Source organism: Leishmania panamensis (assembly GCF_000755165.1).
Source record: "Leishmania panamensis strain MHOM/PA/94/PSC-1 chromosome 30 sequence".
In the NCBI taxonomy this organism is placed as follows: Eukaryota; Euglenozoa; class Kinetoplastea; order Trypanosomatida; family Trypanosomatidae; genus Leishmania; species Leishmania panamensis.
The window spans coordinates 427,151-454,999 of NC_025877.1; the positions used below are offsets into that span (position 1 = coordinate 427,151).

The window sequence follows — 27,849 nt, forward strand, 5'->3', positions numbered from 1 at the left end:
ACACCTATGCAGTGCCTTTGGAAGGTTGAGGTGTTCAGTTAAGCGGCAGAGGCAGATCGGTTTCTGCATGTACTTCCTCCTTTCCCTTTTCTTAGTAGTGCGCACCTGCGGTTGTAATCTTCTCCACGGCGTTTCCTGCCCCTCACCACCACCACTCTTCTCTTCCCCCCTTTTCCTTTTTCCTGGTCATTCTCAGCTGTTACAGAGAGATCTCGTGTAGCGGCGTGTGCGCAAGTGTGGGTCGTCCCGCCCCCCTCGCAGTAGGCGTCAACAGGCGAAGAAATAATAGCCAGAGAGGGGCTGAACCCTAATTGTTGCGGCGATCATAACGAGGGAATTCCTACAACGCGCTTTGCCACAACCGAGACGGAAGAACGGGAGAGGCTGCATTGTGGTAGCCGCCGACTTCTATCTCTGTCGTTCCTTCGCTTTCTTCCTGAGAGAGCGCGCCACTGTTGATCGCCATCATCATGCGCCGTAGCGTCATTCGTACACGCAAGGAGTTCCTCGAGCGCAAGCAGCACGAGCGCGTTCACGAGGCGATCCACGCCCGCAAGGAACAGTTCCGCAATGCACTGGAGACCACCACCCCGCTTCCCGGGCACCTCAAGAAGGATGCGCTGGCTCTGAAGAAGTTTACGGAGCTTGATGACGCTCAAACCCGCCATCTGGCGACGACGGTCGATGACGAGTACGCCTCCGCCGGCCAGGAGGACCCGCACGTGCTCGTCACGACGTCTCGCAACGCGTCCCAAAAGCTGCTGGAGTTTGCGAAGGAGGTGCGGCTCATCGTGCCGAATGCCGTGCGCATGAATCGCGGTAGTCTCAGCGTGCATCAGCTCATGTACGCCGCCCGAAAGGAGAACTACACAGATGTGGTGGTGCTGCAGGAGTCGCAGGGCGTACCGGATAGCTTGATTGTCTCTCATCTCCCCCTAGGCCCCACCGTGACCTTCACCATTCACAACCTTGTAGCACGCCACGACATCGACGGCGTAGGCACCATGTCGGAGCAGTATCCGCACCTCATCTTCGAAAACTTCTCTACCAAGCTCGGCCTCCGCATAAAGGACGTGCTGCGCTACCTCTTCCCAGTGCCCAAGGCCGACGCATCCCGTGTTCTGACCTTTGACAACGAGAACGACTTCATTAGCGTCCGCCACCACACCTTCAAGAAGGAGAAGGGTAAGAGGCAGGTGGAGCTGACGGAGGTGGGTCCGCGGTTTGAGCTGACCCCATATCGCGTTATGCTCGGCACACTCGAGATGGACGACGCAGAGACGGAGTGGGTGCTGCAGCCGTACATGAACACTGCGAAGAAGCGCCGACTCTTGTAGGTGGTCTACCCCACCGGTGTGCCATGATGACGGGTCGTGCTTCGGTGGCACGGAAGAGGTGGAGGTGATGCTGCATGCGTCGCCTTATTGCCATTCACGTAATGCTTCTTTTACTCCTCTACTTGTGTGTTGGTGCGGTTTATCTCTGCTGCGGTGATGACAACGGTTTCTCATCGTGGTTGGCCCCAGACATCGGGCGTGTGCTCGCTCTGTCTCCCCCTCTCTGCACCATTTCTTGAGTCTGTCTGCACACTCACGGGGTACGTACGCGCACGGAAGGGGAAACAGGCCTCTCTGCCTGCCGTGTAGGTGATACCACGGTTTCCGTTGTCGTTGTCCTCTCTGTAATTCCTCCTCCTCTTTGAGCTCCCTCTCGTCCTCCGTGCTCGCTTGCTGGAGGAGGGATGTTGTGTGACTGCCTGCACGGGTGTGCGTGTGTGTCTGTGCGTTTGCGTCCTGCGCTCTGGTGGTGAGTTGATCTTCGTTGCGTGCTCGTACGTTTCCTTCTCCACTACTCCTACAAAACGAAGAGAGCAAACCACAAAGCGTGCACCGCTCGTCACCCCTTCACGCACTCGAAAAAAACAAAACACACAGAAACAAACAACAACAAAGTGACCCGCCGCACGCGCCTCTCTTCCTTCCATTTCTCGCGGTGACTTTTGTTTTTATTTTGTTATCCGCTGTGTCGTCTTCCTCGTACCCTCAGCAGCTGCGCTTTCATTACGCTTGGCCGTCAGCTTGAATCCTTCCGACCCCCTTCCACCCACTCTGCGCCCTCGCACCTCCTTACATTCCAGAGGAGAGTGCCCAGCGATGAGCTCTTCCATGATGGACCTGCAAAGTGCAAGTGCTCAATGCCCAAGGTGAAGCGTGGGGAGGGACGGAGTGGTGAGAGGAGCCGGGAGGGGAAGGACGAGGAGGAGATGGGTAGGCTGCTAGAGAGGCTACAGGAACGCTCTCGATGAGTCAGGCCACCACTGTGTTAGGCGGTGGACGACGACGGAGGAGAGGGTGTATGGGGTGTGAGTTGTGTGCGCGGTAAATAAGAGAAAATTGCCGCACCAGAAATAAGACGTGCAACGGCATCCCAAACCTACACACATAATGGAGCAACGCAATGGTCTTCTACGAAGACCCACACTCTGCGACTGATCACTGTCAAGACGTGCGGCACGGTGGTTTACTTTGCAGGTACACCCGCGCGCACGCGCATCCGGACAGATGCACGAAAAAGCCATAGAAGGGAGTGCTGTGCAGGGATACCCTACACCTGTGACATGTCCTCGGGTGAACTTACCATGGGAGGGCGTAATGGCGTAGTAGTGCCTGTGTGAGGGGGGGGGGGCAAGCGCGAATGCCACCCGAGTTCGCCCTTCCAATTTCTTCTTTCTGTTCAAATAGACACTCTCGGCGATCAGAACAGACAATCGATCGAGAGGCTCATCGGTGATTTCGTGCACCCTCCCCTCTGCCTCCTCGCGCCTACACACACGCACACACACTCACTCACGACTCTCTTTTCCTTTTACCTTTTCTTTCCTTTTCCATTTCGTTCACTCCGCTACGCCCTTGGAATCAGACGACGACACCCCTCCCGCTTGTGTGCGTACTTGGCTCCACCCCTTCGGTCCTCCATCATCATTGTCGTGCATGTCTTCGCAGACTCCTCTTGCCAGTACCCATGCTCTCTTCTGCGTTGCGCTGCAGAGTCTGGGTGGGGCGCAGATATTCTCGCAGAAATCAACAGAGCAGACCGCAGTGGTATTGACGTCGCCGCACAGCCCAAATTGTGATCGTGCGATGGACGTCGCGGCAGAATCCGCGACACGAGATGACGCGGGCACCAACCAGCGACCAAACCCCAGCAGCAGCGAGGGTGCCACGGAGGTCAACACGCCCCATTGCCGAGACAAAGATTCACACGAGTGCACTGGCGCCACAACGGTGAGGCGGATGGCTACTCTGTATGACCAGCTGACGCGACGTGAGAACGTCATGCCGACGCAGGATACACAAAGGCGCCTGCACCACCTCCGATTTTTCTGTGCTCATTCTTCCCGTGTTGCGGCCGCGACTGGATCGGAGTCGCAGCAGACGAGCGGGCATGCGCTCACTGTGGCCAACGAGACACACGCCGGTGGTGGCTGCAGCAGCACCTGGGAGCTGAAGGCGCGCTACTTTCAAGTGGTGAAGGAAACACTCACCGCCGTCATGGGGCGGAGGCTGCACTCTCAGCTACTCTGCGACAGCAGTACAGCAGACACCGACCCAGCTTCGCTCAACCCTACCCAGCGCCGCGGCACAGGGGCATCTGCCATGACGACGGCGGCTCGACAAGCGGTGCTCCGTAGCGATATGGAGGTCTTCATGGGCGCTGTGGCACATCAAGAGTCGATGCTAGATTCTGTCGCCACGGCCTGCAGGGCGCACCTGATCACGGACGGAGCGGCAGCAACGGCTCCCCCGGCCTGCCTTTTCTTTTCCTCTCTTCCACAGATCCCGATACGGCAATGGGCCGGCTCGCATCTCTACAACAACTGGTTCGTGCGCTGTCAGACTCCGTATGCTTTGGGACCATCAGCGGCGGCAAAACCAAAAGCGATGCGCCTTCATGGGGCACCAATGCTGAAGCCGTCCACTGCTTCACGAGCCCTACCAAAGGCCCTTGTGCTGCCACTGGATGTAGAGGTGGAGCTGCGCAAGTACTGGAGGCTGCACGACGAGGCTGCAGCGCGGGCACGATTGGATGCACTCCGTTGCAACGACGCCGAGGCGTTCGCTAAGCACGTCAGTCTGCTGAAGGTGTCTGGGCTTCTCAAAATTATGGAAAAGACGGAAGGCTTTATGCGCCGCATTGGGCTACGACTTCAGGCCCATTCCACCCAGGCCAGTGCGAACGGTGGTGGTGATACCACAAGTGCCGTGACCACGACGCGTGTTGCTTCTGCAGCCCTCGATGAGCAAGGTGACGCCGACCGCCCAGGCGGAGCTGTAGGATTGCGCGGCAGCGAGTACGAGCGCTTCCGGGCCTACGTGGCATCCACCAAGAACGAATTTAAGCTCATACACCGCGTGGACGTGTTTGTGGCAGCCCAGCCGGCCGGTCTGGACGCGACGCTTCTTCCGCACCAGATGGATGGCCTGCGCTTTCTTGCATCCCTCGACGCCAACCACATCAACGGCATCCTGGCGGACGAGATGGGCGTAGGTAAAACGGTTCAGACGCTCGCGTTTCTCGTCTACCTGAAAAATAGGCGGATCGAGACCGCCGAGGCCAGCGGGGGTAGAGTGGCGCCGCCGCTAGCTGGTCCGCACCTCCCACATTTGGTTCTCGCCCCGCTCTCTGTTGTTCGAGAGTGGCAAGAGGCATGCGAGCAGTTTGTATCGGGTGCTCTCCGCGTTGCCGTGTACCAGGAGCTGGCCGACCCTGTCCGCGAAGCTGCGGCTTACGACCTTGTCTTCCTTCCAGTTCACGCTGCCCGTTACGTTGGCGCGGAGGCGGCACGCGTCCAGTGGCACTATATCGTGGTGGACGAGGCGCACAAGGCAGTGGCAAACCTGAACACCATTACGGCACAGTGCATTTTGAGCCTTCCGTGTTCGCGTCGCCTGGTGCTGACCGGAACGCCACTCAGCAGCGACTTGCAGGAGCTCTGGTCGTTGCTGCACTTTCTGAATCCGGAGGTGTTCACCGACAACGACGCTTTCGAAGAGGTCTTTCGACGGCCGTTTCGTGTGTACGAGGCGCAGGAGATGGAGTTGACGGCGGAGGAGCGCGGCCTGCTGATCCTGCGGCTGCATCAAGTCCTGCGGCCATTTCTGCTACGCCGCACAAAGGCGGACGTCGATTCAACTCTTCGGATGACGCACCATCACATCTGGTGCCCGCTGAGTGCGATGCAGCAGCGCCTGCTTGGCATGCTGCGCGAGCAGCGGCGAACGCCGACGGTTCTCAGTATGACGAGAGGCCACAAGAGTAACAGCAGCAGCAGCAGCAGCAGCAGTAGTGAGGCGGGCCGTGATGACGAGGAGGAGGTCGCAGGTGCCGCTGATGAGGCGCCACACACGATCACTCTTCCAGCGGCGGAGATAGGGGCCGACGCGTCTGCGGGCTGCCCAGGACACACCACTGCTGCAGCTTCGACGGCAGAGGCTCCGCACGGCAAGGCTTTACCAGCTCTCGACACTCTCAAGGCGCACAACGAGGCATCCGCAGCCAGTGATCGGCTCACCGAGCTCGTCTGGCAGTATCTTCCAGCCCTGGCGTATACTGAGGCCAGGGATACCGTGCGCTGTGCAGTACAAGAGGACAGAGCCCTCGGGCTCACCAGCGCTGGCGTCTCAGAATTAACCTCTCAGCTTCTGTGCAACCACGCCTTTTTACTGCCCTTCTTCTCCCAGGTGCTTCACCGTCACGACCTCGATGAAGTCACGCAGGAGGGCTACAATAACGCGGACTCGGTTGCTGCGGTAGCCTCGCAAAGCTGCACCCTCGGTGCCAAGGTCGCGGGGCGTTGCGGGGCTGCCGGCCTCACCCTTGCGTGCAGCGGTAAGTTCCTCATCCTGCACCTGCTACTCGCACGCCTGTACGTGGCGCAGCACAAGGTGGTGCTCTTTACCCACTGGCTCGATTGCGTGGACCTGCTCGTCGACTACCTGCACAGCCGCGGCTGGGCTGATCACACGGAGGTGCTCACGGGCGGCAGCAGCGAGGCCGAGCGTCTGGCGAGTGTGCGGCACTTCCGCGAAGACCCAGCGTGTCTCTTCTTCCTTATTTCTATCAAGGCTGGTGGGTGCGGAATCAATCTGCAAGTTGCGCATATGGTGGTCCTCGTGGACCGTGACTACACAGCAACCAACGAGGATCAAGCACTAGCCCGCGTCTACCGCATTGGCCAGCGACACGCGGTGCGGGCCGTGTACCTCGCCACCACTGACCCCAGCGAGGAGCGTGTGGCGCAGCGGGCGGCGACGAAGAATAAACCGCGAGAGGCTATTATCAATGATGGTGTTTACCAAGTGACGACGGCAAGCGAGGCAAAACGAGCAGGAGAGACAGATGAGTCTGTGACGGCTGCGGCATTCGTGGAACCGCCTTCACATGCCGAGAACGACCTTGATGCCTGCGAGTTGTGGAGGTCGGTCCCTGGGGCCACCACACCACCATCGCCCCCACCTGAGGCACAGGAAACGCTAACACCCGCCTGTGATGGCGAGCTCCAAGGCGCTGCCGGGTCTGCAGCGATTCCCCTGCCGCAGCCGGAGTCGTTCTGGCTGGCGCTCTCTCGCCTCATTTGCTCGATGGATGAGTTGGTGATCACCGAGGCGGATCGAGCGGCAGCAACGGTGCGCAGTGCTGAAGGGGCGAGTCCGGACTTGGGCTGTGCTGCCTCCAACAGAGTCGTTGCACGGCTCTTTGCAACTCGACCACCACAGAGCACTGCAGAGTTGCAAGCTCGGCTGCAAAGGGAAGCAGAGAGGGTGCCCTCGACTTCTCCGCCCAGCGTTGGCACGTCCCCGTCGCTGAGCAGCGCCGCAGCGGGCGGCGCCCTCTTGGGAGCAAGGAGAGATCAGGCAGAGGCTCTGGCCACTGGGGTGTACCCGAGGTCCGACGCGTCCGACGAGAGTCAGGCGGTCACCCTCGCTGAACAACCTCACTCAACGCCGCCGTCTGCCCCCGCTGCAGATCCTCTGCGAAACAGTTCCTTGTTTTGGTTGGAGTACAGCTATCTTCTCCGCATCGCTGAGCGCGGTCCTTACCTCCTTTCCGACGCCCTCCGTGCCGCTGCTAGTAACGATGCCCAGAAGAACGACCCAGAGGAGCAAGTGCGGCGTCGGCAGCGGCGCGATCGTCGCACCGCAAAGCGTCTGCGGCTCGCCAGCGTGGACGTGCCCGACGGCTTTCGCGAGGCATGCTGGGCAAAAGAGAGCATTGATGACGATACCGAGGTGGCGAAGCGCTACTTGCGCTTCCTCGATGCACGCGCCGGCAAGAGACGGCAGCGAAGGCGAAAGGATGCTGACTGAGAGCGCCGCCGTGCGCGGTGTTGTGCAGCAGAGCTGCTGGTGTCACCAGCTGTGACTCGCTATACCCATGCTGTTTCAGTCTCCGGGATGTCCCTGTCGTGGGCTCTGCTTTGGGTGATTCCTCTCCTTGGTGCCTCACGCACACCTATCCTTTCCTGCTTTGGCGGACTTCTTACCGCTTCCCCTCTCTCATGCCTCAGGCAACGCCCACCGATGCCCGGCGTGTGCGTGCGGGCGTTTACCTTTTTCCGTAAGCTGCTATACCAACAGAAATCATCCGTCGAAAGCAAAGCACTGTGTCTCTGGCATGCCTTCGCGGCTGGCTGAGGGCCGCCGGCTGGGTGCGGACACGTGCCACTCTCGCATACGCTTTTTTTCTTCAGCGATCGTGGAGCGAGGAGGGGACGAGGCAGGGGTGAGAGGGAGAGGGGGGGGTTGAGGAGACGCTGCACCCTCGTCTGTCTCTGTGCTACAGTCACAAAGGGAAAGCAAAAGAGAGATTGTGTGGACAGGTTTTGGGCACAGCGTTGCTCTAACCCACACCACGACGAGGCGCCGTGCGTGTGGGCACAGCAATGAAGTCTTCTCAGTGACGTCTCTCTAGCCTCAGTGCCTTGATTGTGACTAACATCCTCTCGCACTGCGCTCCCATGCTGAGTGCTGCGCGCACCTGAATGGTGACCAGTGTGAAGCGCGCATAGTGCGTTTTGGGTGGTCGTTGTCACTCTCGTGAAGGTTGTCCACCTGCAATCCCCTCTCACCTCTGCCGATTTACTTGTGCGTGCCGGTGTGGGTTTCTCTCTCGTTGTACCTCATCACGCTGTGCGGCTTTATCTCGCTGCGTCACTGTCCCCCTTCCTATGTCGTGTGCCACACCGCCTCTCCGCACTTTAGTTTGTCGAGCTATCGTGCTGTGTTGTCCATTCATTACTTCCACCTCAGCTACTCGCTCTTCTCCTCCTCTTGCCCACCTCTCGTTTTCCGTCAGTCCCACACCGTGCGCCAGGGCTACAAGTGGCCAACGCAGCAGGCAAAGAAAAGAAGCAGAGGAGGGCACGGCGGCTTTTCTCGTCTTCTTGTCGCGCACGAGGTGAGGTCAGGGTCTGTTTAAGCGCACGGCGCTTCCGCCGCGCTCTTCGTTGTACACGCGCAGGGTTGCTCAGCACAAATTTTCATGACCAAGACGCAAACGTGAATAGGAAACGAGCCGGCAACTCAGACCGCGTCCCCTTCACCGGCGGCGGCTATGAGCGGTGACCGTCACCGTTATACTGATTACACACCCCATAAAAAAGAGCCATAGAGCCTGGTGGGAGGCGCTGAGGCGGTTTGGAGGCACACTGGCCCATATAGAGCACCAAAGGACGCGTCGCTGCGTCTCTTCATTGGCTTCAGCAGCACATATCACCCGTAAACAATTTATTTCCTGCTGCCCTCCCCCCTCTCTCTATCGGGTATGCCCCCCAAGCGCCGCCGGGTCCCGGTGAAGAACCGAAGCGACGAGACGCAGCGCCTCTCTGGTGGCAAAGCACTACCATTTCTGGCGGCCGCGTCTGCACGTCGCCCACACCACCTCGTCTCCCGCCTCTACCCCCCGTGGGGCAGTGGCTCAAATGAGGCTGTCCATCGCACGAGTGGAGGGACCCGCAACACCACCACCACCACCACCAAGGATGGTGCATCGGGTTCTGCCGCGGTCGCCTCCGTAATGATGCCTAACAGGGCCTCGACGAAGGAGCCAAACGATACTGCATACGCCCCTCGTGGCCGAGGGCGTGCTGGCCTACCCACTCGCGTCAGTAGCAACGGCAGAGAAAAGACGAGACCAACGGGTGTTGCCACATCAAGTCGAAGGACCGACGACCGCCGCGCGTCGGCGGCGCGCAAACGACCCCGATCGACGTCAACTAGCTCATTCCCAGTGCCTGTTGAAGTTGAAAAGAGGGTTGCAGACAGCAACGACGACAGTGGTGTGGAGGCCGTCCACAACAGCAGTGATGGATCTCAACGCACGGAGGTGGTGCATGGCACCACCGAGATACCACCGGAAGCGACACAGCTGTCTACGTCGCCTTCTCCATCTCTTTCCCCGTTACCAATGTTGGCTGAGCGCAAAGTACTGAAGGGTGGCGACCCTGGTGGAGGTGGTGCAGCTGGTGAAGACGCGTCTCATGCCGTTGAATGGCAGAGGCACCGCCTTCCTGGGGTGCAGGACCCTTCGCCATCGGCAAGCGCGACAGCCACCGCCGAAGAGGAGGTTCTCTCTCCTGTGAGGCTCAGTGACGTGGTGACGCCGCAGAAACCACCACTGCCCTGCACTGTTGTCTCCACGGTAGACAGCAAAGTCCTCTTCGCCGAGGAGGAAGACGAGGAGGAAGACGAGGAGGAAGAGGATGAGGAGAGGCAGGCATGGCAGCTCAACCTCCTCAACGGGACCAGTGGTGACACGCGCCGGCTGGCGCGTGCTCAGGATGAGATACACGTGCTTGGGGAGCTGTCGGACAATTCCTCAATCACCTCTGCTCGTCCGCAAGCGCTGCGGCTCTCTTTGGACGCAAGCGGCGGCGGCGGCGACGATCGCGTGCCACCAGCGGGGTGGGAAGTGACGGGGAGGGACACGGAGTTGCGGGGTGAGCCGCTGGGCGTAAGACGTATCGACGCCACCGCCGACCGCGGTGCCAACACAGTGTTCAGTGATGAGGATGACGAGGACGACGGAGAGGCGAGGCGGCGAACGCACATTACGTACACAACGCCCTCTTTGCAGTCCCCTTCTGCAGACGTGGCCGAGGGCGGCCCCATCCCGGTGCTCGAGGGCTGCACACCGGGCGCGGCGGGTGCAGCCGCGACTTTAGCTGAAACGCTTGCTGTGCAAGACTTATCGCTCCTCCCCGACGAGAATGGGGGCGGTGCCACCGTTGCCGTTGGCGGTGTCGTGCACAGTGACAGCTGTGGGTACACACCACTGTTGTCTTCGTCTACTGGCCAACACACACCCCACTCGGCCATCACAAACGCGATGGTGCTTCCTCAGCTGCGTGGCGGTACACCTGGGGCGGCAGCGGCAGAGGAAGTGCTGCTGGGTGAGGGGTTTATATCCCCGCCGGTCAAGCGGGTCACGGCTACACCGCAGCAAGCCACCCAGCGTATTGGAATGATGACAGAAGACGGTACTGCAACTCGCTCAGGTGCAGCCAAAGCCGCAGCTGGTGCCTCTCGAGTGCATGAGAACGCCTTGTCCATCGGCGGCTCAACCTCATCGATGACATTTTTGCCTACTCCGCCTTCCGCTACGCCATGCGCTGTGACGGGTATCGGTGGAGAGAATGGTCTTAGACCCCGCGTGAATATGCCCCTATCATACTCTTCGGCTGACGCCGCCGCCTCAGAGACTGCAGAACAGTCGGCACCGCCGCCCATGTCTCGAACCCCGTCATCACCATCGCTCCCGCCTAGCTCTCTCCCGTCTACACTTGACGACGGGCTCTGGAAGGAGAGTGCAGGGACCACGCAGCTGGACGTGGTGGATGGCATCGCTGTGAATTCAGACTGCTCCCCTCCACATTTGCAGCTCCGCCGTAGGGACGCTCCGGCTCCCCTTGCTCTGTCCGTCGCTGTTGCACCGCAGGAGATGGTGCCGATCGACCCATTCCTGAGCACGCCACCACAGCTCAAGCAAGGATCTTCTGTGAGAGCAAAGGACGCTAGCGGCGGTGGTGGTGGGCGTATGCGATGTGTACCACAGCCCTCGGTTCACAGAGGTGCCAGCAAAGATGGCCACTCCCCTGCCACACCCGACTTTCCGTCTCACTTTTCTCGCCTCCCGACGAAGCAGTCTGCGACGAGTGACACGCCCACAATCACCGGGGCTGAGGTTGATGTGCAGGTTTTGAGGGTGGGCACGCGGGTCGAGGGTCGTTGGGGACGACAATGGTTTCCGGCGGTGATCAGCGAAGCCCCGCGAAACGGCTTTGTGCAGATTGAGTGGGAGGAAGACGGCTCACTGCTCCACGTGCGACTTCGTGAGGTGCGACTTTTGCCTGGCGCCACGACCGCATGGCGTGCGAGTGCCGTGTCCGCGAGCCGTGAAAGCAATTGGAATGCAGCTTCAGTAGGTGGGGCTGCTGCGACGGAGGACGGGGATGGCGTGCTGACCGGGACCCAACTCGTGGCACTGCTGGACGCGGAGGACGCCGAGGAGAGCCGACATGAGCCGATGCCTCCGCACATCCGTCTCTCTGCCCCATGCAGAGAGACGTCGCCACCGATGACGACACCCACGAACAGACAACTGGAGAGGGGCGCTGGGAAAGCCGCTGAGAGGGCCGAGGAGGACGTGGCGGTGAGTGCGCTTTGTGTGGGTTACACGCATGGGGCGACTAGACATGGCGCCGATGCTGTGAACGCGGACGGCATCGGTCATTCGGACCTCGGACACAGCGCTGCACCCTCCGCTTGCACCGCCAACTCCGGATCGCCGTCACGCTCTCCGGCAGCGACGTCCAGGGCACTAAGTCCGTCGCCAGGCGAGGTGCACCCCTCGTCTCTTTGTCTTTTTCTCCCCCAAGCGGTGCGGTGCGACCTCCTGCAGGGCGAGGGCCTTCCGCCTGCATTGACTTCTTCCTCACCGTTTCGCTACCGCGCGGGCCCGGCGACAGAGCTGCAACGACGCACAGAGCTTCAGCGTATTTTGCACTTCTTGACCAGCGCCGGGACGGTTGTGGTGGACTCTGTGGCACAGGCGGACAACATTGCCGCCCAGCTCGGCGACAGTGGCGAAGTGAACGCGACCCGCTTCACTCGTCACCCGTCGCCGCTGGCAGCGGAGCAGTCCCACAGCGCCGACTCGCCGCTGATGCACGTCTCCAAGACGGCGAGTGGGGTTATCGGAAGTGGCGTAAAGCGGAAAGCGGTGGGGCGCGTGTCGCTGCCTCAGCGGAGTGCGATGTCTTCTACTGCTGCCACTTCCCATGCACAGTGCTCGGCGCCGAAGCACTTCATCTTCCTCGTCTCTTCTGCGGCCGCTATTGTAAGCGACATCGCTGAGGGGACTGAAAGGCCGAATCGGCAGCACGGCATGCTGTCCGAAGTGTGCTTGGCGCATGCGTTGGGCGTCTCAGCAATTCACGCCTCATGGCTGTGGAGCATCACCCCCGGCACCACGCGCGTGAAGCTGCCCACGCCGGCGGATCAAGTCGAGCTTTTGCCAAGAGCTGGGCCAGAAAAATGGACTGCGGGGAGAGACACTGGCACCTGTGCCTTATCGACGAAGGCGCTGCCACTACCGCTGCGCTTCGCGCCGCTTGCAGTGAAAGACCGTTGGCTCAGCGCCAAAGACGTGGCCTTCGTCGTGCGAGACGACCGAATGGAGATGTGGCTCAACGTCGCCGGGGCGACCGTCACGGCAGAGCCGGCGCCGGCGCCATCCTTTGACGTCGCTCGCGAGAGTTTGTCACGGGGCAGCAGCCGCGTCAGCGCACTTCCGCGTTGCTCGTCTGGGTCCCCTTTACATTCACCGCCGCTCAGGCAGTCGCGTGCGGAGCGGATGCCGGATTTTGTTTACGTGCCCGACGATGCGACCGTGCCTGTGGACTTGGACCGATTGGGCAGTGTTCCAGTGCTGAAAGTACCATGGCTGGCCGACGGTATTGAGCAGCACTATCGTCATTGTTGCAACCCCGCATCGACAGCCGAGTCGGTGCTGCCTACACCGCCGTCGCTGTCCTCGGTATGGGGGGCTATTCCCTACGCAAAACCACCAAAGGAAAGCCATGTAAGGCACCGCACCATGCTGCTCCAATCAGATTGTATGCAATCTTCTCCCTCATCCCCGTCCGTGAAGCCGAGGGTGAATGAGGCGGAGGGAAGTAGCCGCCCCAACGGTGCGCGTAGCAACGAGGTAGCCGCTGCGTTAACCCTCGCAAATGAGAGGAATTGCCCAAGTCAGTACGGCGGTGACGCCATGCCCCTAGAGTTGGTGCCACAGCTTGCAGACTGCAGGGAGGGGAGTGCCGATGGGGCGGCGCCATCTGCCGCCCCGCCAAGCGCGAGCGGCGGCAGTGCGGATGAGGGTGTCGGTGACGCTGTTGATGAGGTGAGGGGGAGCGTCAGCGAGGAGGAGGTGCTGACGCCGCGCATCAGCAGTGACGACGTGCAGGAACGACCACCTTCGCGTGAAGCGAAGGGGTTGGCCAACGCAGGTGGGTCCAGCGGGGCTGCTGAGGAGAAGAGGGTCGACGCAGAGGTGGAGGACGACATCATACCGAGAGGGGTCGCCTCTACCAGAGCGACTGCGACGATTCTGCCAGGTGCAGTGGGTCCCACTGAACCCTCTGTGTGCACCTCTCATCCTGGTATCGCCATTGGGGAGGACTACTACTTCACCTTCTCTGCCCCTCCACCTCCATCTTCTCCATCGCCACCCCCGCATGGCCCGCCACTGTCCAGCTTCCCCCTTCCTGGGCTGCCGACAGCGACGATTGTGCTTGGTCGAGTCCTGGACTTGCAAGCGGACGCGCCGCCTTCGCCGCTGCTGCACCAGCACCTTTGGGCGGGTGGTGCCGCTTCATCGTTGTCCTTCTCGCAATCGCAGTGTCGTTGCCGTGTGACGCTGCAGCTGTACGAGCCCAAGTACGTCTCCATGCACGTTGACCCCCGCTCGGGGCAGGTGGTACACCAGACCACCGTTTGTCTTGCCCAGCGTTGGCTCACTGTCCCAGGCATCTCGCTGCTCTACGACACACCTGTGTACGTGATCACCAGGGCCGCACGGCAGCACGTCTACTACTTAGAGGAAGAGGAGGGCGAGGTGACGGCACCGGCCATAGGCGACAGTGCATACTACTCCCATCGGCAGCAGCGGTCGGTTCTCTGCGCCATCTCTGCGCCGCCGACCTCAGACCCTTCCCACAGCGCGACTAGGACGACGACAGAGACCACTTCTCCACCGGACTTCTACGAGCGACGCTCATTGTCGAAAGTAGCATTGACGTCTTCCTCACCAGTTCCTGCGTGCTCGGCAACCAGATGGTGTCGTCCGACCGCACCGCCACCAGGAGCGCTTACTGCCACGCCGCCCGTCGTGGACGAGTGCCGTCACTGGGATGCCCTTGCTTCCTCGGGGACCTCTGAAGGAGCGACACGGGACGGCAGCGATGGCGTCGTCAACAAGCGACGACAGCGCGACTGGGCACTACAGGCAGCCGAGGCAATGCGCAGGACCCCCGTTTCTTCTGTGCTGCAATCACCAGACAGAGGTGCCAGCGCACAGAGGGAAAGTACTTAGCGCACGCCAGAGGGGCGAGCCAGTGCGGATGTCTCCGAGCCCCAGAGGTTGACACAATCAACGGTACTCGGCGGGAGTGGGCCAGCATCGCGATCTCCGGCCTTTGATCTAGCTGAGCTGGGCCAGCCACCGTCCTCGGTCGCTATCGCTGCCGTCGGCAGCACGTCTTCCTCCCTGAAGGGTTGTCCAGCACGCCAGTCGCAGCAGCGAAGAGTGACACTGGGCAACTCCCCTCGACCTGTGCAGCTTATCACCGAGCTGCCGCTGCACCTAGGTAATAATACAGTGGTGCTTCGTCCCAACAGCTACATCTCCTTCTACCCGGACAGCTCGCTTTCATTTTCTGAGCATCTTCCAGGGTGTCGGTCACTTGCGGCAGGTCGTGATAGCGGCCTCCAGAGCCACAGTGGTAACAAGGAAGATCGCAGAGGCCTCAGACAGCCGGCTTTCATCAATATGGCAAGGGTTGCCGAACGCACCACTGGCGAGCCAGTGTATCGCAGTGGCGACGGCGATGGTCCCGCAGGCAGCGACGCCAAGAGCGACACCAGCGAGGAAATCGTCGTCGAGGCCCCGCTGATCGGGCGGGTGGAACTGATGCGAGAGGTGGAAGGCGTGATTGACATTGTGGTGCACACTCCACAGCCGAACAGCGTCTTTGGCGGCTCTAGAATGTATCGAATCACCCCTGGCATGATTGTGGATGCATCTCCGTGAGTCTCACTCGTTTATGCGTGTATGAGCATGCAGACTTCTGTACAGCCGTTCCTTTCGGCACGCATACGATGCAACTCCGAAGTCCACATCGCTCTCCCCCTCTCCTCCCCGCCCTCTCCCGCGCTTTCTTCATACGGACAGCGCAGGTTTTTTTCATGTGCGTACTTTTCCTTCTACCTTGCGTGCTGCTGTTGTGTTTCTTTTCTCCCCGTGCTGAGCCTCTGGCGCCCATCTGTACGTATGTACACACATATATATGCATGCATGCATGTATGCCTGTGTGCTTCTGTGCATCTCTGTCGAGAGAAGTCTGTACCCATCGGACTGAGCCCAGAGCCTTCATTGTGTGATCCCCCTCTCGTGTCGTGCCCCACTTCTACTACTGCCACGGGTTCCACTCTCTCTCTGTGGGAAGAGAAAACTCTGCCGAGTGGAGGAGGGGGGAGGGAGGAGAGGGACTTCTGAAGGATCATGGTTGCACCTTCGACATAGTGCAAAAAACCCAAAAAGAAAAGGAAGAAACACCGCGGCAGCGACATTCGCTACCAAGCCATTATCGCATGCTGGTCGAGAGTCGTTGCAGCTGTAGTGGCAGGGAGCGGAGGAGGAAGAGGAGCGGGGGGAGGACAGATTAAGGGGGTAGGTGGTGTGGGCGACTCGCCTGCGCGCGCGTGTGTGTGTGTGTGTGTGTGCATACAAACGCCGAAGCGAATACCCACAGGAAAGGCGGCCCTCCGCGTGCGCGTGCCGCCCCCATTCTGAAAATGTCACTTCGTTTTTTCCCCTTTTCGATTTTTTCTTTTCCGTTCGTGCCTTTCCTTGTTTCACCGCTGTCCACCGCACCGCCCGCAACGGTGGACGATCGCCTCTTTCCTCCTCTGCCAGCCGCCGTTTCAGACTTCTTCATTTGTTTTCAAGGAAGCAACACAGAAGCCTCTTCTTTGCTTGCTCTTCTTGTGTCGCTTCACTGTGCTCTCTCTTTCGTTCTCGACCACCGACTGTCGCTTCGCTTACAGTGGGATGGACAGTCTTCGGGCACAGTGCCCGAACACCCATCCCCCCTCATCGCCGCCTTCACACGCTCTTTCCCCTCCAGCGAGGGCTGTGGCTGCCCCTCTGTCATCGTTACGGTTTCCCCTCTCTGTCTCGTGTTCCCTCATACGCAGCCTTTATGATGATGATGATGTATTACCTCGCCTCTCCTCGCTTTCCCTCTCAGCGACTCACTCACGCTCTCTCACTGATGCCAAGGTGGGCGATAAAAGATCTACGCAAATACCCCTCTTTCTCCACGAAGCTACGACAGACGAGTGCAGTATGCTTGGGAACACGAGAGGGAGAGAGACAGCCACTGGGCGAAGGGTAAGGGAAGAGGGCTGAGGGGAGCTGTTGCTAAGACTGTGAGGGCGAGTGATGTGGCTTGGGTCAGTGTTTACACAGAGAGAGAGAGAGAGAGCGGGAGGGGGTGGCGGTGGTGTGGAAGCCCAGGTTCTCACTCCTGCCGCCGAATCGTATGCTGACACTTGACGAGGGGGGATGGGAGAGGGCGACAGCAGAAGGAAAAAACGATGCAGCGCTGCGCTCTGTGCCAGTGGCTGAGGCGTGCACACACACACACACACTCAGGCCGAGATGAGTGTGGATAAACGAGATAAAAAAGGAATCGACTCAATGCACTTCATGTGCTACTGTGTGTCAGTGCGGAGGTGCTTGTGACAGATGAGTCGAGTGCCGCTGTGCAGGGTGCTCTCATTCTCGTGGAGGGGGCGTGCGGGCGGGCAAGGAGGGTTGCATCATGCGGGATGGGTTATGCTGCGCTCTGCGGATGAGAGCTGGGGCGCAGAATCATGGACAGGGTGGGCTGGCTGCTCTTCGCTATGGCGGTGTTGCTTCTTCTTGACAGCCACACACAGGCACACCCCGAAAGGCACACTGACATTCACGTGAATTTGTGAGCGTAGATTGTGTTGTGTCTTTTCTGCTTCCTCTTTGTGGCACCCGTGTGCCCCCCCCTCCCATTCCCCCCTTCACTCTTTGAAACACCACAGCGCCCCAATCATGCAAGCAAACGAAAATCTTTCGAATACAGGAGGTGAGTCGCATAGCACCTCTCTCCCCCTCTCCCTCCTCTATATTCGTGTCGTGCACTGACACGAGCGCGCGTGCGCTGCGTTTCCGCATCTACGTGTCTTCGCTTTCCCTCTTTTTTTTCCTCGCAGTCAAGACTACTCTTGTCGTTTCACCCGGGGTGACTCCCTCCTCTCTCCCAGCAGAACCCAAATCTCCCTCTGCCTTTTCCTCACCAACAGCATCTCCCGCTTTCTAATCTCTCTCATTCTCCGTGACCTGTCGTGCTTTTTGCTTAGCCATTCCGCCATACTACCGCTGCATGTACGTGTTAGTGTGTGCGCCGCTTAGAGCGCCACTTCTCGATCTTTCCGGTATCAGACGCAGCGGGGCATCAATTGAACCCAGGCAAGGAGGCAGGCAGACAGACACGCCCACACTAACATCCCCAGGATGGGACCGGAGACTATACTGGAGGTTCAAAATGTCTCTTTCCAGTACCCCAATGCACCTACTGCATCGTTGAAGCAGGTGAGCATTACGGCCCATCGTGGGGATCGAATTCTTGTGATTGGGCACAACGGCAGTGGCAAGTCGACGCTGCTGTCTCTTCTCGCAGGTCGGCGCAAGCCACGATCAGGGCGTGTTCGCGTGCTCGGGCGTGACCCCTTTGACGACACCAGTATGGTCCAGCACATCTCCATGATTGGTGCTCCATGGCCCCCCGAGTCGGTGTTCGGCAGCACTGTGGAGCGCGTGGCCTCGCCGGCGCCGGTGCCAGAGCGCAAGACGAGCCTCGCCGAGGCGCTGCGCCTACGTCTCTCCGACTTTGTGGAAAAGATGAGCTCGGGAGAAAAGAGGCGGGTTCAGATTCTGCATGGCATGCTCTACCCCGCCATGGTGCACCTCCTCGACGAGTGCAGCACTGACATCGACGTCGCGGAGCGGCACACGGTGCTGGAACTGGTACGGCAGGAGTGCGAGGCGAAGGGCGGATGCTGTGTGTATGCGACCCACATCCTAGACCGAATTAAAGGCTGGGCCACTCACCTGCTACTCATGGAGGGGGGCCGCGTGGTGGATTTCAAGGCAGTGGCAGACATCACCGTTCCCTTGGAAGACTACGCGTTTCAGTTCATGAGCAAGCGCAGCGGCAGTGCTCGCGGCGCCGCCGCAGTGTCAGCACTGCCATTGTCGTACGGGAAGTTTATGACCATATCACCCGCATCTTCAACGTGTCCAATGACATCCGCAGCCACCTCCCTATCCTCTGCGACAGTCAGTGTGCCGGTCACGTTCTGGCCCCAAGAGAAAAGGGACGACAGCCCAAGCGAAGTCGTCATCGACTGTGTGCACTTGACCTACAAGAATGTGTTTGCAAACCTGTCGTTTCAGGTGTTCCGTGGTGAGCGGGTGTTGCTGTGCGGCGGTAACGGCTCTGGCAAATCCACCTTACTGAACATGCTTGGTGGGAAGCAGTTCTTTGACAATCGCCACGGCGCTCTCTCCGTGCTCGGTAAGCGCTGCTACGATGGCATGCTGCTGAACAGTCTTGTCAGCTACGGCGGAGATTGGTGGACCGCCGTGCCAGGTGGTGAGGTGCACGTGCGAGAAATGCTGCAGCTACGGACGTCTCGTGCCGAGCACTTGCGTGAGATGCTCGCCGTGGACATGGACTGGGATGTGCGGCACATCAGCTCTGGGGAGCAGAGGCGTGTGCAGCTGCTCTTGCACTTGTTGGAGGACAAACCTGTCGTGCTGCTTGATGAGGCGACCGCTGACTTGGACATTGATCAGCGCCACTGCCTCATGCAGTTCCTCTACGAAGAGAGCGTGCAGCGCGGGGTGACAGTCGTCTACTCGACACACATTTTCGGAGGGCTGGAGGGCTGGGCCGACGTCGTGGTGCTGCTGGACCGCACAGTACGCGGTCTTCATGCTGTGTGGCGTGCCTCTAAGGGGCAGTCCATCTCACTGGAACGTGTCGCTGATGAAATCGTTGCACTCAGGGCGCGAGAGGTTTCTTGGGCAACACCATTCCCCACTATGGACGACACAGTTGCACATGCGCGCGAAGCCGCTTGTCCCCCGGCTGCAATTACGGGCAACTATGCCAGTTGCTGAAGCCACACCCACCAACATGTGTTCCTGCTGCCCCTCTAAGACTTGGCGAATCGACTGTAAGTCACCGCGGAAAGACGCACCGGAAAAGAGGAGCGACACGCACGCACAGAAGAAAGCGCGGAAAGGGGTGTAGACAGTGGCTGTAGCGCTACTGGTGGCGCTTTGCGATGCGGCTCCCCGTACTTGGGTTCCCTTGTGGCACATGCAGTTGTGCGTCTGCTGATCCACGTGGTGCTCGCTTGTGCTGCAGTTGGTGGCTGGCAAGGTTTCATACGACACGGAGCCTTGACACGGGCAGCTCCGTTATCCCTCCCCTATTACACTCCCCGTGTGCACCTTCTGCGCAGGCGCTCTTTCCCTGAGTACGTGATGTCTCTCTCTCTCTCTTTCTGCGCTTTGGTGGTGTCTGCGCTCTCTTCTACGCCTTTCTTTTGCATTTTATTCACTTATTTGCTTGCTCGCCCTGTTGGTCGGTCGAACCACCCACTCCGACTTAGCGAGGGAAACACGTCACCTGTGCTCTCAAGCAAGAAAGAATCATGCATGGTGCCGTGACAAGGCCCACCAGAGACCGATCAGACGGATATCATCGCGTTTCAGAGACCTACGTCCGCCTCGATCAGTGTTTTTGCTGTTGCCTTTTATCGAGTCCCTGAAGCTCTCCCTCACTAACACCCCCAGGCCCATTCACCCAACAATGCCCAGCAGCTTTGCAGCACAGCAGCAGGGGAGCCGCAATCCACACCAGAACCCAGTAAGGTCGCACAAGGGAGGTTATCTGCGTTGCCCATTCAACATTAGCCCCAGCTATGCGGAGCTTGCCGAGATGCGAGTGCGCGAGGATCTGGCGTGCGGCGGCAGCAGAACTGCCGTGGCAGACAGGGACGGGATGATGGCGTCTTTATCCACAGGACCGCAGGTGAACGGCGACGGCATTGATGGCGACTTCGGTAGTCGTCCGTGGTGTCGTGCTGGTGTGGGGGCAAGCCGTTTGTCTGGAAAAGAGAAGCGAATCCAGCAAGAGCAGGCTGAGCTCATCTACGGCCGCGGTGCCCTGGCTTCGGATGATGGCATCGGGGAGGCTACCGGGACGGTATCCGTGGGGAGCGGCCGATCTCGGGAGAATATGTTTGCCGTCGATGCGCGCGACCAAGCGGCGTTGCAGCAGGTTGTGCCGCGTGCGGTGCGCGAGAAGGTGAAGCGGCGCAAGTTCGAGAATCTCAAGAAGGAGTGTCTCCCTCCTGATCATTACCACCGTCACGACTGTGCTCCGATGCCCACGAATCGCGCAGCCGGTAGCGAGGTGAGAGAGGAGGATGATGTGGGACTTGACTCTGAAGATCATACTAAGGCGCCTCTCCACAAGCGCACGCTTCTCTCCCCAGCAGCAGCTCGCTCCCCCCGAAACGATACATCGCGTTTGTCTCACTCTGCAGGCAGTGAAGCCCATCCTAGCGGCAGCAGCAATGGTGCCAGTGCTGGCGCCGAGCAGTCGCCACGGAGCGGGCCGTCCGGTGCGTCAGTTCAGCGTGCGCCTCTCCAGGAACCCACCCCAGCTCCCGCGTTGACAACACCGAGATGCCTGAAGAACCGCATGCAGATGTTGGACGACCTGCGGGTATCTGCGCTCGTGGGAAAGCGGCGCCGCCGATAGGCCTCGCCAGGAGGGTGTGGCGGGCGCTGATCTGTATGTATCGGGTAAGAAGCGCAGTTGGCAGAACAGAGTAAACGCGCATGAGCGAGGGCCGATACCTACATAAACTCTTAGCAGAGAGCGAGAGGACAAAGGGCCCATGGGATGCCGAGCCCAACACCAGGGAAGGCTGAAAGTGAATAGAGTGATGCCGATGCTGTCGCTGGGTCGCCTCTCTTGGTGGCTGGGTGATTGAGGAGAGGAGGCGACGGCGGTCTTCACGCTTCTCTTTCCTTATTTCTAGTGCTTTCTTCGCCTCTAGTGGTCATGTCCCTCCTCAGGTTCCCTATCTTTCCCAGGTGCTCTCTTTCGCCGCGACCTTCTCCATGTGTTTGCCATCAGTGCATCTCATCTTCCTCCGCTGCACCCTTCCTCCTCCTCAACTCTATGCGGTTGTCACCACCACCTCTCACAAATGCACCTCAAAGTTGCGCGCTTTGGCGCCTCTTGGGGGCCGTAGCTTGTGACCACTACCATACGATCCTCTCTTGTTCATTCTCCAAGGAACTTGGGCGAGGGCGCGCGGGCTGCCTCTGTCTGTGGAGAGAGAGGATCTAACCTCCCTCCTCCTCCTCCTCCTCCTCACCCTCGCACGTACCCCCCCCCCCACCCACACACACACGCTCAGACAGACAGACCCGCATACCGGCACGGACATACCGTTGTGGTATTCGTCGCCAGTGGGATGCTTCCAGCTTTTCTAGAGCGTATCTTGGGCTACCCAGGAGTCGACAAGACCTCCACAAGCCCTGGCGTAGGCTCAGATGGCGGGATTGCGTTAACGCCCGGCAGCGGAGGTGCTAAGAGCAGTACGCAGTACAGGGCTGTCACGCGGCCGTACCGGTGCAGTCAAAACAACCCAGTGCTGCCACCGGGCGACGTTGCTGGCAGTGCTAAAGATGGCGATGGGGACGGCACATCTCTCAAGAGCTCCACGGTTGGGGGCGGCGGCTTCAAGTTCTCCAAAGAGGGTAGGTCCTCTTTGATGAGCATTGGATCGTTCATCGGGATGGGCACCGGGCAGTCGTCAGTTTCCCTGGTACCCGTTTCGCAAACCTCCAGCGGCGCTTTACACCTCAACAAATTGGCCGCGCCGACTTTTCCCAGCCCCATTGCGACTGTGACCTACCTTAGGCAGAACACTCCGATGACCAAAACCCCTGCCCCTACCACGGCCACCGCTACCACCAGTGCTGCCTTGAGTGGCGAGCATGCAAGGCGCTTTCAGGAGACACTGTGTGCAGACTCAGTGGATATGGTGCTACTGCGGGAGCTGAGCTGGCAGGGTTGCCCGGTCGCCCTCCGGTACGAGGCGTGGATGTTTCTCACCGGATGCTGGACGGCACAGTCCGCAACGCGCCAGCCGACCGTGTCGAGGCGCCGCATCGAGTACGCCTCGTACATCAACAGCTCCTACGGTATTGTCGACTGGGACACTGTATGTGCGATGGTGGACCGCGGCGTCGACACGACGGTGCACCGGTCAACTCTCAAGTCACTCGAGCCCACCGCTGGTGCACCACAGATGGCGGGGACGCCGGGGCAAACAACTCTGACAGAGCTGATGGCCGTACCATCCGGCGCCTTGAGTCTCTTGCGTGCTGCGTCGCTCACGACTGGCGGCAACACAACCACAGTGGCTAATGAGGTCGCCGCCTCTCCGCCTCCGTTGCTTCCGCAGCGCCCACACGGATTTCAGAGCACGTCTGCTATCCTTGAGGATTCCCGCTTGCCGTTGCCGCTCAACACAAGCGGGAGTGACGCGCAACCGCCGTTGCAGCTGTTACCCCACCACTCAGTGAATCTCCTGACAGCAAGCTCTTCCCTGGGCACTCTGCCAACTCCTCCTGGCTCCTCGCGCCGCGCCTCCGCCTCGATGGGGTCCACAGATGCCGCAAGTGCCAGCTCGCCTTCTCATCCCCAATTTTCCACACCGCCACGCCCGGCGTTAGAGGTGCTCAGGTTGCCCAATGTTGTGCCAGCAGCGGCACCATCTGCGGCCGGTGGCGGTCCTGGCGGGGGGCTAGGGCACCAGCTTAGCGCCAGCACGATGCTGGGCTCGAAGGAGCTGCAAACCCTGAAACAGATCCGCAAGGACATCCCTCGAATGTCCGGAGGCCACTGCTACCTGCGCCACCCATGCGTGCAGGGCTCCATTGAGCGCATCCTGTTCATCTGGTCCCTCCGCCACCCGGCCTGTGGCTACGTGCAGGGTATGAACGACCTTGTCGTCCCGTTCATGGGTGTGGTGCTGGGTTACCGCTTCTGCTCGACTCGCTCGGTTACAGAGCTGCACGCCTACACTGAGGAAATCCTCAACCATCTGTGGTCCACTTCGTCAGTGCCGGTCACGCAGTGGATTAACGAGGTGGAGGCGGATGTGTACTGGATGACATCGTATTTACTCAACACCATCCAAGATAACTATACGAGCAGCCACGCAGGGATTACGACCATGATGCGGCACCTTGCGGCGGTCGTGCAAGCTGCAGACCCGCCACTCTACCATTGCTTGGTGAATGTCTTACAGCTCCAGTTTGAGCAGTTTTCCTTCCGGTGGATGAACTGCTTGCTAATGCGCGAGCTGACCGAAACGCAGTCGCTGCGGCTGCTCGACGCGTATCTGTCGGATGAAGCGCGGCGGTGGAGCGTCACGCACGTGTACGTGTGCGCGGCCCTGCTGCTACGCTGGGGCCCGCAGCTGATGGCGTTTAGCGAGGACTATATCAGTGCACTGAGGTTTCTGCAAGCACCACCGACGGAGCAGCTGTCACTGCGCGACATTCAGGACGTGCTCTCAGAGGCCTTTGTGCTGCAGAACCTGTATGAAGCCTCCTTGACACGTCTGTCTTCGACCGCGGAGTGAGCAGCACCGAACAGGTCGAACTCGACGCGCGCACTACAATCGAATAGCAGCACTTGCTGCCCCGAAAGCGGTTGGCGCGCGCTCGTGTACAAATCGCTGCCTGTGCGTAACGTGGTTGTACGCCGCGCCACCCCCTCCCTTCTCTGGGTGAGAACAGCGGGAATGGTTACTTCTTACCGGCTCTCCTCCCACCTACTGTACGCCGTTTCGTTGAGGTCTCTCTCTCTCTCTCTCTTTCTGGGTGCTTATCAGTAGGTTAGGCGTGCTTTGCTCTTTTGTCTCCTCCTCCTCTCTCTCTCTCTCTCGCCTCCCTTCTTCCGCTCATCGCACTTGCGAAAAAAACCAAAACAAAGAGTCTTGCATGTGTTGTCCTCCCCCCTCTGTGTAAACAAACCACATTGCGGTGATGTTGGCGGGGAAATGTTGATTCCATCTCCCACTCTCCCTCTCTGGGTGCGGCGTTTCCCCCTTTTCTGCTGTTCATGAGAGGGCTAGCGTGCCAGCGATTCTGAGATCCGCCTCTGGACATCCATCTTTGCACGCGTGTTCGCTTCGTCGCCGTGCCTCCCCCTCCCCCTGATGCCCACGGACACGCCAGACGCTCTGCGGTGTTGGGTTGGCTGCTCACGAACGATGCCTCGCATCTCTTTTCACCCTTTGACCTTCCCTTCTCTTTCCCTCTGCCCATCGGTCCTCATCGCCGAAACAATCCGTCCTCCTCCACCCCCGCATGCACCGGTTGATATCATGTCGCATAGCGCATTAAAGCGAGCGTATCAGAAACTTCGCCGCCTACCGCAACGCGCAAGGGACTCGATCCTGCACCGCAACTGTACACACCAAGCCTCTCTTTTGTTCACCACTACACCACTCTTCTCAGCGATGGTGAAGTTGGATGTCACTCTCCTCCACTTTATGGAGGATGAGGACTTCCGCGTGCTCACGGCGCTCGAGATGGCCATGCGCAACCACGACGTCGCCCCCACCGCGCTCGTCGAGCGTATCGCCCAACTGCCCCACGGCGGGTGCCGCAAGCGGCTCAACAACCTCCTCAAGCACAAGATGATCCACCATGAGAACACCATGTACGACGGTTACGCCATGAAGTACGGCGCGTACGACTACCTGGCGCTGCGCACGCTTAGCAAGCGAGGCACCTGCACAGGGGTGGGTCACCGTATCGGGTGCGGCAAGGAGTCGGATATTATCTTAGTGCGGGATGAGACTGGGCACGACTGTGTGCTCAAGCTGCAGCGTCTGGGTCGCTGCTCATTTCGCAGCGTGACGCGCAACCGTGACTATAAGGGAAACGGCCGCACCCGTCACGGGGAGAGCTGGTTCTACCTGTCGCGCCTCGCCTCGCAGAAAGAGTACTCGTTTATGAAGCTACTGTATGACGAGGGATTCCCAGTTCCGAAACCGATCGACCAGAACCGTCATGCGCTGCTCATGGAGCTGGTGCCAGGCACCCTGCTGAACAACATCACGGAGCTTGGAGACGCCAGCAAGGTGTATCGCCGCGCTCTGGAGTTGATGGTGAAGCTGGCTGAGTCGGGGCTCATCCACGGCGACTTTAACGAGTTCAACTTGATGATCACTGACGAGCAGCGTGTCATCATGATCGACTTTCCGCAGATGATCTCCATCAACCACCCCAACGCATCCGAGCTCTTCGACCGCGATGTGCAGAACCTCGCCAACTTCTTCCAGCGCCGCTTCAAGGTGGACACCACGTGGTTCCCAATGCTGACGAAGGATGTGGTGCGCAAGGGCGAGCTGGATAAGCAGGTGTACGCGAGCGGGTACTTCACGCGCAAGCAGCAGGAGGATCTGGAGCGGCTCATGCAGGAAGGCTCCCAGCTTGGTGAAAAGTGTGACAGCGAGGCAGCATCCCGTGACCGCGACAGTGACGCGAGCAAGGATGATGGTGATGGGAGTGCTTCGCAGAGCTTCGACGTCAACAGCGTGGACGTGAATGAAGGAGGGGTGGGCAAGCTCACGAGCATCCCCGGCGGAGCAAGCGGTGGCGAGGAAAATGAGGAGAGGGAGGAGGGCAGCGACGACGACGTGAACGAAAGTAGGTGGCTGGATGAGGCCATGAATGCTGCCCGCGTGCGGCGCCAAGGCGAGTTCTACCCCCGAAATGTGCATCGAAACGCAAACTTTTTATCCGATGGCAACATCAACGAGGACCACGTGAAGCACCAAATTCGCAGGACTATTAGGTGCAGGGAGAACAGTGACTTCAACCGCCACCTGCACCGCAATGTGCAGAAGGGCAGACAGAAGCAGAAGATTCAGCGTCAACTCAAGAGCTCCAATGGTGAGGGCTTCTTTGACTAGGGTGCGCAGGTATGCATGAGCTGCTTACTCGTGTAAGTCGAGGAGGAGCGGAAAGGGTCTCAGTTCTATGCACGTCAGCTGCATCGCTGTTATTAGCGATGCAGCTATTGCGATTAGTGCTATCGAGGGGAAAAGAAAGTGCCAAGACAGGCCCAAGAAACCAACTATGACAGCCGAGAATGAGCGAAGGAGCGACAAGATGCTAAAGAGATCGAGGGACCACCCCCTCCTCTGCGTGGGTCGAGTACAAGTTGAGGAAGGAGAATGGCGCTGCAGCGAAAACCACCTCGCTCATCCCGACAAAAAAAAAAGTGCGACCTAAGGCGATTTAACGAGTAACCGTGGGAACATTATTATGAAGGATGCCGTTGTCAGCATCCAGGCGCTTCATCTTTGTATACTTTTCATTTTCTTCTGTCTTATCTTCATCTCTTGGCCAGTGTTGGCTGTCCCCAAGTCGGCCCAAGTGCGCCTCTCCTCCTCTGTGAGGCTGCATCGTCCACCATACAACTGAAAGAATGATTGCCTGAAGGCTCCAACAATGACACGTGTGCAGACCGTGAGGGTATGTGTTAATCTCCGGTATGCGCGGCTTGTGGGGGTGCACGCATGGCAGATCTGTGCGTGTGGCAGTCGATTCGCATTGCACGACGCTTCTCCTCCTTTGGTGAGGGGGCGGAGGTGGGGGAGAGTCGGCCCGCGGAGTGAGAGGAGGGCGTGCGCCTGTGTGTTTATGTATTACTGCTGCCACGACTCACATTGTGCGCCGCTCAGCAAGGCCTTCCGCTACGGTGCCTCGGGGGCCACCCCCAGCCCCATGTATGACCTCGCACTTGGTGCCTTACCGATCCCCCTGCAACTCTCTTTGTGCCCCCTTACTGCACCATCTTTCCCCCTGCCACCAACGACCCTCCCTCCCCTCCCCCCTGTCACATTTCGGCCTCGTACCCGCTCACAAGCACCTGCAGAGTTACATAGATAAAAGCACGCCCCCAAAAGAAAGCCAGTTTGCAGTTACCTTCTCTCTCCCTCCCCTTCGCTTCCTCCCTCCCACCCATACCGGACACGCGACATAGCCGCACGTTCTACCTCGACCCACACCCAAGCAGACGAAATCAAAAAGGAAAGGAGAACTTGGTGCACAGGAGAAGTAAAGTACGTCATCCGCGGCTCTCGTCGACTTTTTTGTTCCTTGTCTTCGCCCTCTCCCTTCTTTGCTCAGCATAATCGCAGTTCTCTCTGTTCTCTTCACGGCACCCCAATCTCGGCTCGCAGGACGCGTACATAACCTATCTCTCCTCTCATCGTCTCGCTGTATCTCCTTTGCTCTTTTCCACATTAGATTCACGCACGTGATTCTGGCCAGAGGGGTCAAGGTAGTAAGCAG

The 27,849-nt window shown here is 59.4% G+C and overlaps 7 protein-coding genes across 7 annotated transcripts; all 7 read left to right on the plus strand.

The window, feature by feature from the left end:
• Window positions 1-470: 470 nt before the first annotated feature.
• Window positions 471-1,337, plus strand: LPMP_301350 (U3 small nuclear ribonucleoprotein (snRNP), putative; the record flags this gene model as incomplete). The annotated part of the gene is made up of 1 exon (XM_010702863.1): window positions 471-1,337. The coding sequence occupies one exon, from the start codon at window positions 471-473 to the stop codon at window positions 1,335-1,337; it is 867 nt and encodes a 288-aa protein (XP_010701165.1).
• A 2,319-nt stretch (window positions 1,338-3,656) lies between these two features.
• LPMP_301360 (DEAD-like helicase, putative) lies at window positions 3,657-7,367 on the plus strand (the record flags this gene model as incomplete). The annotated part of the gene is made up of 1 exon (XM_010702864.1): window positions 3,657-7,367. The coding sequence occupies one exon, from the start codon at window positions 3,657-3,659 to the stop codon at window positions 7,365-7,367; it is 3,711 nt and encodes a 1,236-aa protein (XP_010701166.1).
• A 1,456-nt stretch (window positions 7,368-8,823) lies between these two features.
• On the plus strand, window positions 8,824-14,652 carry LPMP_301370 (hypothetical protein; the record flags this gene model as incomplete). Its single annotated transcript, XM_010702865.1, has 1 exon — window positions 8,824-14,652. The coding sequence occupies one exon, from the start codon at window positions 8,824-8,826 to the stop codon at window positions 14,650-14,652; it is 5,829 nt and encodes a 1,942-aa protein (XP_010701167.1).
• Window positions 14,653-18,138: 3,486 nt separating this feature from the next.
• Window positions 18,139-19,560, plus strand: ABCH3 (ABC transporter, putative; the record flags this gene model as incomplete). Its single annotated transcript, XM_010702866.1, has 1 exon — window positions 18,139-19,560. The coding sequence occupies one exon, from the start codon at window positions 18,139-18,141 to the stop codon at window positions 19,558-19,560; it is 1,422 nt and encodes a 473-aa protein (XP_010701168.1).
• A 697-nt stretch (window positions 19,561-20,257) lies between these two features.
• LPMP_301400 (hypothetical protein) lies at window positions 20,258-21,214 on the plus strand (the record flags this gene model as incomplete). Its single annotated transcript, XM_010702867.1, has 1 exon — window positions 20,258-21,214. One exon carries the CDS (start codon window positions 20,258-20,260, stop codon window positions 21,212-21,214), a length of 957 nt encoding a protein of 318 aa, XP_010701169.1.
• Window positions 21,215-22,262: 1,048 nt separating this feature from the next.
• On the plus strand, window positions 22,263-24,119 carry LPMP_301410 (GTPase activating protein, putative; the record flags this gene model as incomplete). Its single annotated transcript, XM_010702868.1, has 1 exon — window positions 22,263-24,119. The coding sequence occupies one exon, from the start codon at window positions 22,263-22,265 to the stop codon at window positions 24,117-24,119; it is 1,857 nt and encodes a 618-aa protein (XP_010701170.1).
• Window positions 24,120-25,001: 882 nt separating this feature from the next.
• LPMP_301420 (RIO-like kinase, putative) lies at window positions 25,002-26,462 on the plus strand (the record flags this gene model as incomplete). The annotated part of the gene is made up of 1 exon (XM_010702869.1): window positions 25,002-26,462. One exon carries the CDS (start codon window positions 25,002-25,004, stop codon window positions 26,460-26,462), a length of 1,461 nt encoding a protein of 486 aa, XP_010701171.1.
• Between the last annotated feature and the right edge of the window lie 1,387 nt (window positions 26,463-27,849).